This window comes from Theobroma umbraticum, unplaced genomic scaffold (assembly GCF_002168275.2).
Source record: "Theobroma umbraticum cultivar Fairchild unplaced genomic scaffold, ASM216827v3 scaffold_204.0, whole genome shotgun sequence".
In the NCBI taxonomy this organism is placed as follows: Eukaryota; Viridiplantae; Streptophyta; class Magnoliopsida; order Malvales; family Malvaceae; genus Theobroma; species Theobroma umbraticum.
This window is the reverse complement of record NW_018397267.1, coordinates 5,750,867-5,760,038: the sequence shown is the minus strand read 5'-3', so window position 1 is coordinate 5,760,038 and position 9,172 is coordinate 5,750,867. Positions and strand designations below refer to the sequence as shown.

At 35.6% G+C, this 9,172-nt stretch overlaps 1 protein-coding gene, 1 non-coding gene and 1 pseudogene across 3 annotated transcripts; all 3 read right to left on the bottom strand.

Moving 5' to 3' along the window:
* Positions 1-905: 905 nt before the first annotated feature.
* LOC110424436 (eukaryotic initiation factor 4A-14) lies at positions 906-4,630 on the bottom strand. The gene is made up of 5 exons (XM_021438995.2): positions 4,370-4,630; positions 2,774-2,843; positions 2,525-2,631; positions 1,949-2,379; positions 906-1,853 (listed from the first exon to the last, which is right to left on the bottom strand). Exons 2-5 carry the CDS (start codon positions 2,839-2,841, stop codon positions 1,218-1,220), a joined length of 1,242 nt encoding a protein of 413 aa, XP_021294670.1. The 5' UTR covers positions 2,842-2,843; positions 4,370-4,630; the 3' UTR covers positions 906-1,217.
* On the bottom strand, positions 3,050-3,153 carry LOC149526709 (small nucleolar RNA snoR98). The gene has a single exon (XR_016351781.1). It is a non-coding gene; the product is annotated as a small nucleolar RNA snoR98 (small nucleolar RNA).
* A 1,838-nt stretch (positions 4,631-6,468) lies between the features above and the next one.
* On the bottom strand, positions 6,469-8,973 carry LOC110424034 (glycylpeptide N-tetradecanoyltransferase 1 pseudogene; annotated as a pseudogene). Its single transcript, XR_016351745.1, has 2 exons — positions 8,820-8,973; positions 6,469-8,019 (listed from the first exon to the last, which is right to left on the bottom strand). The product of XR_016351745.1 is annotated as a glycylpeptide N-tetradecanoyltransferase 1 pseudogene (transcript).
* Between the last annotated feature and the right edge of the window lie 199 nt (positions 8,974-9,172).

Here is a 9,172-nt window from a genome sequence, read left to right as displayed (position 1 = left end):
CCATTATGAACTCTCCAAGTTGATGGAAAGGGTTGTGTTGTATCTGCCTCTCCGGAGAAATCATATACCCTATCATAGTTCTTACGCGGCATCTAAACGGCTGTTCCAGGGGACCCCTAGCTCATGGCATGTTTCACATTGTCTAATCTTATATCTTACAAGATTAGCTGAATATGGAATCCAAAGGGCACCGACCAACGTAACATATGGAAAGCTGCCCAAGTAATCAAACAACACCGTAGAGGTAAAGACACAGACCAGTGATCCAATGATATCTTACTTCCAAGGACTTAAGTAATGCAAGATTGGGAGCAATTTCATTTGATAAATGCTTACGCGTGACGCAATTGCTCTATTAGTGTGATTATTTAACCACCTTGTGACTCTAATCTCTATTCTATTCTCGAATTTAATCAATTTTTAAACATGGAATACTCTTATCTCACCTCTGCCGTGCAAAAGGGGCAGGCTTAAACTACTGACTAAATCCTGCCCAAGGGAAGGCAAAAAAGAATTAACAATAGAAAGAATGGGGAAAGGAAGAAAAAGGAGGAAGTGGCCCCTCCGCCCTCATCAGTTCAATCAACCAACGTTCTTCAAACTAATTGAATGTAGTTAAAAGGAGCCAAGTCTCATCCATTAAACGAATCAACCAACTGAACCAATCCAATCAAAAGCCTATCATTGCGTTCAATGCCTATAAGAATAACAGAACCAGTTTGGCCTACCTGAGATTTCAATACAACAAAATAATAAGTCTCAACATCTCCGAAAATGCAGAACATATACTTCAATGAGTTGTTACTAACCTCGCCAAAGCAATGAAATACCTTACTCATCAGGCCACGGTAGCAAAGAACATGCATTCAAAGAAATGTGCTACTAAATCTAAAGGGAGCTGAGGATCAATCAACTACCAGTAACAGCCTTTAATAATTTATATATAAGGATAAAATACTAATAGCAACATACAATCCAAAAACCTAACCGCATCAAAACTTGAAATAACATAAACCCACCACCACGGAGTGGGCAAAACTGGACAATCTTTATGTAGCAATTGTGCAAGACCCATATCATTAAATGGTCAGATATGTTTAAGAACAACATTAACTTAAGACACTAGATGGGAAAAGAAAAAGAAAAGAGCACGTTAAATAGTACTTGCAAAACAACAAAACCCCTTGCCTCAACAATCTTCAAAATGGGTAATCTCATCAAAGGAGATCAGCAACGTTTGACGGCAGCTCCTCGACAACCACATTGTAGAATTTCTGGATGTCAAACAGCATTCTCTCATCATCCCTAGTCACAAAGTTAATGGCCACACCTTTTCTTCCAAACCTTCCACTTCGTCCAATACGGTGGAGGTAGTTTTCTGGTTGAGTCGGCAGATCATAGTTTATGACAAGAGAGACTTGCTGCACATCAATACCACGAGCCAGGAGATCAGTAGTGATGAGAACACGAGAAGAACCAGAACGGAATTCACGCATTATAATGTCACGCGTATTCTGGTCCATGTCTCCATGGGTGGCAGAAACTGTGTGGTCACGACTTCGCATCTTGTCAGTTAGCCAGTCAACCTTGCGCCTGGTGTTCACAAAAATGACACTCTGGGTGATGGCCAGGGTCTCATAGAGATCACAGAGAGTTTCAAGCTTCCACTCTTCCTTTTCAACATTCACATAAAACTGCTTGATACCCTCAAGGGTGAGCTCATCACGCTTAACCAAAATTCTCACAGGTTTGTTCATGAACTTCCTAGTGATCTCAAGGGCTTCTGGTGGCATTGTGGCAGAAAATACTCCAACCTGAATCTTGGCTGGCAGCTGCTGGAAAATATCATAGATCTGACAGAGATAACAACATTATTAGAGCACAAAATATCAAAACCAGAGCTTCCAAACCTCATAATCATTAAAAGAACATGATGGAAATAACAAACCTGATCCTTAAAACCACGAGAAAGCATTTCATCAGCCTCATCCAAGACAAACATCTTAATATAATCTGGTCGAAGTGACTGCCTTCTCAACATGTCAAAGACACGACCCGGAGTGCCAACAACAACATGAACACCACTTTGAAGAATGCGTTGATCCTCTCGAACACTTGTCCCACCAACACAAGCATGGACCTTCACACCAAGGTAATCACCCAGTGCCCGCATCACCTTCTCAATCTGTTGTGCCAACTCCCTAGTGGGAGCCAAAACCAGAGCCTGGCATTGGACTACACCATAGTCAAGTTGCTGTAGAATTCCAGAGCAGAAAGTTGCTGTCTTCCCAGTTCCAGACTGTGCCTGCTGAATTACATCAAGACCCTTGCAGAAAGGAACAATTCCTCTTTGCTGAATTGCAGAAGGCTTCTCAAAACCTTGGAAAATATTTTGGACAATGGATTCAGCAAAAATTAAAGCATTGAAAAATTATAGATGTCCAAACAAATAGCACGCTAGGATACTTTAAGAGTTTATAAAAGCTGACAGAACTTATAATTTTCTTTTAAAAGTCCCACCTACCATATGCATAGATACCCCTCAAAAGGTTCTCTTGAAGTCCCATTGAATCAAAACTGTCATAAACTTCATCATAACTTGTGAAAAACTCATCTCCATCAGTTTGAAGCCTGTTCCATTTGAATTTTCACTACATATAAGCATCACCAAGTTGTAAAGCAAATAGTAGTTTCTTTTTTCTTTTTTTTTTTGCTTTATAAGAAAGACATATGCAAAGGGAGGAAAGCATGTGGTCCACAAACAAAAACTTACAACTCAGACATTTTCTGATCATATTGACGAGCATCAAATTGGGATCCTTCTGGTGCCAAACCTGCCATGACTGTGCAGAGGAAACAAAGAATGAAGCTTGGTTAGCAAAGTTCAGCTCAGCTGTAGACGGTGATTTTAGCTTTCAGAATAAAGATATCATAGGTAATCAAGATGTTGCATAATATACAAATACCAACAAATCTAATCAGACAGTTAATGTTTGAAAGATGTTTAATTTTCAAAAAAACATAAGTCAGAGCCTTTTAATATTGAGAAAAATGTAACAGAAGAGCCAAACTTGCACACCAGAGGACAAGGAGCACAAGCATTAACTTCTGATTCAGTATCTGGAGAAGATACACAAAGGGGAAATTGGTATCTGCCATTTTGGACAAAAATCCTTTACCAGACACCATTGCCCATCTCTCCAAAATTCACCCAGGGCCATGAACTTCAAAGGAGAGAGTTTAACAAATTGTTATCACCAAATCTTTAAAAAATACTACATGAGACACGTACTGTTTAACAAATTGTTATCACCAAATCTTTAAATAGTACTACATAAGACACATACTGATGAAACTGTCTTAGGAACACATAACCATCACTCATCACCATTGGTTAGTTCACAAAAGGGTTTTAATATTCTAGGCAAATAAGAAAACCTGCTTTGTTAATTATACATTCATTCTGATGAGTACACAGGTTGACGGATGATTGACTATTACCTAAGTTAATTAATCCTAAAAGTTGGGAAAGACATCAAAATCAGTCCTAGAATCTTCTAAAGCCAGGTCACACACTCTCATCCATTTGAACAGTGACAGTGATTACACATTCAACTCAGACCAAAAAATTCCAAACTTGTTATCTATCAAGTTCAGAGTTACAGCGAAGCAACACATTAAAACTAAACTATCATCAAACACTTTAGCATCATTATGTTTTTTACATACCATCATAACGTTTTCCCAATACCAAATACCAAGAATCAAGAATTTGCTTAGTCAGAGAATAACCACCGAACATAAGCTAATTGTAAGATTTTGAGCCCAAGTTAGAAGTTAAAACATTGACAGTTAAGATCTGTTTACAATCAGAACAGCATATAAATACTTTTCTACAATAGAAGCTCATATAACTATAACCTTAAAATTCCTACTATTTGGAATATACAATACAAACCCTAAAAACACTTTTTTTACTTCTTTTCCGCTTCAACCTCCAATAAAGTTTATTTATTGAGAAATAAATATAGCAAGGTTATAAGAGAGCTTAGTCTGGCAAAGACTAAACTTGTTAATTTCCCAAATCCCAAACTAAAAAAACAACTTTAGAAAAAAAAATAGAAGGAAAACATAAAAATTCTCAACATGAACTAATCAATCTCAAAAACGAAAACCCAAAAACATACAAAGAAAACAGATCAAAACCCAGATCCCAAACAGTAAAACTAAATCCAATAAACATCAAATCGAATCCAACCAAAAGGAAAACATAAAACCAACAGGAAAACAATCAAACACACACCCAGGAAAAGAAAGACGAAACCCAAGAAAGATAAGATAGAATGATAGAGAGAGAGAAAATAGCAACCTTGAAGCAGATGAAGATAGCTACTGCAAGAGAAGAAAGAAAGTGTTTTAGGGAGTGGGTGGATTTGTTGAGGAGATAGAGAGACAGAGAGAGAGGTGAAAAGGGGTAGTTTTTGGGAGGCTTTTTCGGTTGAGATTTAGAGAGAGAGTTAGGGTTTCCCAAACTCCTCGGATCTGCGCCGTGGAGTTTTAAGGAAAAAAAAAAAAGAGAAGAGAGGAGAGAGCGCTGTTCAGTGTTGGTAGCAATAAACTGCGTATCGATTGTGTTTAGGTTTTATATCCTTTTCCACTTGTGGCCGTGGCCTACTAGAACTACTACTACTCCTTCCCCCACCCCAAAACCCTTTTCCTTTCTCCCCTTATTTCCCCCTTTTGCCCTTCCTTTTCTACTTTTATTACAATTAAGATTTCTTCTCCTCCTACGGCACACTCAAATTCATTCAGCAAATGTTTTGATTTTTGTAGAAAAAAAAAATAGGCATAGTAACTCTTAATTGGGCTGCCCCATATAATATTTTTTTTTTACTTTGTTATATGCACAGTTTCAAAAAAAAAAAGTAAAAAATTGAAAATAATGCTCTCAAGTCTAAAAAAAAAAAGAGAAGAAGTTCCCATCATTTGGAAGTAATTGGTACTAACCTTTATTTATTTAAAGTTAATGAACTTTTAAATTTATTTTGTTTCAATGAAAGTAGCCTTTAATGTGAGGTTTTTTTTATATATATTTATACATAAATATAATGCATCTTTTAATTGCCAAAAACATACAAAGATGCATATTTTAAATGAGTATAATACTTACAAAGGCTTTTAAATTATTTAAAAGACTCAAATAAATTTTTTTTATTGTATTCAATTAAAATTTTATTTTTTTATTTTAAATTAAGTATACTTTTATAATTAATAATTGATTAATTATTATAAAATAAAATATCGTTTGTTATTCTATGATCATGTAACGCTAACGTGATATTTTGATATACTATAATAAATGATCATATGACATTTTCATTATTTATATCATTGTTAAGACAGTGTTATGCAAGTATTAACATAATAATTGACGTTTTAACTAATAACAATTAATAAATTATTAGACATATGAATCTATTTTATTTAAAATAAAATATAAAGATTTGATTAAATAAATATAAAAATAAAAAATTATTTAAATATTTTTAAAATAATTCAAAAAAAATTTCAAGCATAATGTTTGTACTAACAGTCTCCTACATGATAACTTTAACCTTGTGGCCCTAAGTATTGGACAAATTAATGGAAATAAGGTGAAGGAGTATGAACTTAGCTGGCAGGTGTACACCCTTAAAACATTTTGCCCTTTGCATATTCTTTCTTCTATTCTCACTTTCTCACATTCAGTCAAGCAAAGTTAATTCAATACTTCAAAAAGCAAGCATATTTTCAACTTCAAATGAGAAGAAAATTAAAAAAAAAAAACAAAACAGAAGAGCATATTATTAAGATTCCAATAAAACATGTAATAGCTCAAAAAGATAAGAATAAAGTAAATGAGTTTGGCATTAATTTTTAAACTTATTAGGCACAAACTCTTTTAAATTGGGTCTTTGATGTTGAGTTGACCTTTGTGGTCTACATGCAATGGATAATTTTTATAAAGTTTCACATTTGTACTACGTTATACTAGTTTTGGCTTTGTTAATGGAATATGATTACTCAGCAATGGAGGATTCTTCTAAACGAAGAAAGCAAAAGATGGCGATCTGCTAAGCTTTTTAATCGCTTTGCTTTGGGCCATTCATTATATTATTTATTATTGCTATTATTATGCTTATTATTAAACATGACAGGCCACATAGATCTATGCTTTTTCATTAATATATATTTTCTATCTTGTCTACCATTGGAGCTACATGCACCAACAATATTTTCATTGAATACCTCAAGTGGGCTTGTTTGAGCCCATTTGTCTCAAAGTCAAAACCAGTGCATGAGTTTGGCTGATTGGGCTTTTTCTTGGACCCAGGACCCAGACGACTAGGACTAAATCCATTGTGAAGTGTAGATAGCTAGTCCATAATTGATTTTACTACCCTGTTTCTAAATTTCATAAATAATGGATGAAAAAAAGCCAAAATATTTAAATATACAGAAAATTTGTTCCAAGAGTCTGAGGCTTTAAGGATCCATGCCTGTAAATCCTCTATGCAAAAGAAAATTCACAAACATCGGTTTGTTTTTAATGGTAAGATGAGGTCTAAAGACTAACCAAGGGTTGCCATGATTCAACCTCACAACCAATCAACAGCAAAATTTCCATTTAACTTGTTGGAGAACAACAAGCCTAGAGGAGTACAAGACCAAGTTCTGATGGGTTTAGTGTTTTCCTTATCCTATAATTGTAAAGATAATAGTGAAGACTTCCATCGCCTGGCCCAAATTTCAGTTCCTTCAAGAAAGATTCATTATGCATGACCTCCAATGCATTGAAAACATCAAAGTCTTTCTGTTTTGCCACAATAAGAGCATCGTTCATCAGTTGAAGCAGAGAGGTCTTTGTAGAAATGTTATAATATGAATATGCTGCCTTCAGAGTTGAATGATTCTGGTTTCCAAGGATTGATGAGGGAAGTGTGTAGAAACTGCAGAAATCAGTAATCTCGTGGGTCTCGGAGCTTTCAACAATATAACTGTCTACAACACCCTCAGTAGGAAGAAGCCAATGCTCCGCATCATGTTCACTGAAATCAGGTGCAACCACAAACTGGCTCAAATAATTCCTGAGTAGTCGTGTAACTGCAGGAACATCACGAAGCTCCATTTTCCTGAACCCAGGTGTGACTGTCGATTCAGGTAACTTGTAAAGCTTAATTGTCCGGCTCATAGTCATCCTTGCACCAAGTCTAGAAAACCCAACTTCAATCAGCTTCTTTGGATTCAAAGATCTATGCCAATATTGACAAGAAGTTATTGGCGTTGGAATAACAATTCCAGCAGTATATGCCGCTTGCCAGATATTCTCCAAGTGAACTCTCCTTGTCACCTCTTTAATCATGACAGGAGCAAGCCTTTTTGATCTGAGCTTTTTATGAACACATAGAAAATTGACCTCTGCCATGTTAACAACGTCATCACGGACCCGGATTCTTGCTGGGACACCTGTAATGAAAGCAACTAACTTCTTTGAATTTTTGACACGGACACCAATGTGCCAACTCTTGAAATAACCAGGGGGCCGAAGAGCCCAGTGCAGAAACTCCTTTGAATAATTAAATCTGAACATGTTCTCATCATCTTCAACATAGTTATTTGCCAGAAGTTTGTAGACCTCGGTGCACATCTCGTCAGAGTCAATATCACAAGTGACCCACTCATACATGCTTGGAAGATTGTATGGCTCCTGCCTGACTTCAGATAAAGGTGTTGGAGCTTCAATAGGGCCTTCAGGCAAACTGGAATCTCCCAAGTCTTTGAACTGCCCAACAGGCTGGGATTCCCAAAACTTGTGTCTCCTCTCAAGGCCAAGTGACTCTTGAACCTTTTGAGCTAGTGCATCAAGTGCAAGGTCACTCTCGGAAGGTGCATTTCCATCAGGATTAGGATTTGGGGTATCCTCAGGTGAACCAGAAGATGCATTGCTATCAACCATTATGAGTAATTTTCAAAGGCAGCCTGAAAGGTAACAAAATTTACAAGTTGTCAATCACCTAACTGTGTATTTCATATTTGTTTCTCTCCTATAAGAAAAATAATGAAGATTGACTAAACTACTTTCTTCTTGTTTCATAATTGGAAGTGAACATGAAAGCATATACATGATAGGAAGGACCATAATTTTACTAGCCCGGAAAAACCATTCCAAGATCATGTTCTTTGAATTTTCTAGGAGACCAAAAGAAGAATAAAACAATGTTCCTTTTTACTTTTCCCAGTGAAGAGAACAAAGCTTTTCATTTCCCAGACATCAAAACAAAACAAATCATAATATTTCCACATCTTATCTTCTTTATTATCCTGAGTTTTCTTAGCAACCAAATGAATCTATAAACGATGGAAAATCCAATTTTAATAAGGGAACAAAGAAATTAGCTTAAAGCTGGATTAATCTTAAATACAAATTCCCAATTCATCAAGAAAAAGTGTAGAGGACAACCAAGTTCCCTAAAATTACTTTTTTTTCCCTTATAAATTTGTAATTTATAAATCAAACAACAACAAAATTATCAAGTTTTCTTTTCCATTTTTCTCCTATACTCAACATTCTCAACAACCAAACAGTACGTAACAAAAAATGTGAATACAATTATCAGTTAGAAAGTGAAAAAAAAGACATATTTGAATAAAATAAATGTGAATTCTTTTTCTAGATTACATTAATTTTGGGCTAGAAAGTGAAAACCATGCAAATCCAGACACCAAACAGAAATCAGATAATTACCTAAAGTAGGCAAAAAAAAAAAGGGAATAATTACCTAAAATTTCTGGAAATAAATAAAATTAAACAGGAGATCTGAGAGAGAGGTCTGAAGCGTCCTCTTGAGAGACAGAGATAGCATTGGAAATAGTGGAAAGCGTGGAGACCGAACAACTGTCTCTGCAATTTAATATTTATATAATACGTAGGGATGGGTATATCTGTCATTTTCTGTTTTCGCTTATTCATCCAGTGATGACTTGTTTTCGAGAATCATAACCAGTGGTACCGTTGTTATTTTTCATCCATGTCCTTATGTCACAAGCAAAGTGACTCTATCTCACATCAGACAAGATTAAGAGGTCTTAGACTCCTTATAAGCGAGTATGCTACACATCCCTATAAACCTGT

Coding starts and splice junctions, on each gene's coding strand:
- LOC110424436 (XM_021438995.2), bottom strand. CDS start 2,841: ATGGCAGGTTTGGCACCAGAAGGATCCCAATTTGATGCTCGTCAATAT. Junction 2,632..2,773: donor GATCAGAAAATGTCTGAGTT/GTAAGTTTTTGT, acceptor CAAATGGAACAG/GCTTCAAACTGATGGAGATG. Junction 1,854..1,948: donor CTCGTGGTTTTAAGGATCAG/GTTTGTTATTTC, acceptor TATCTCTGTCAG/ATCTATGATATTTTCCAGCA.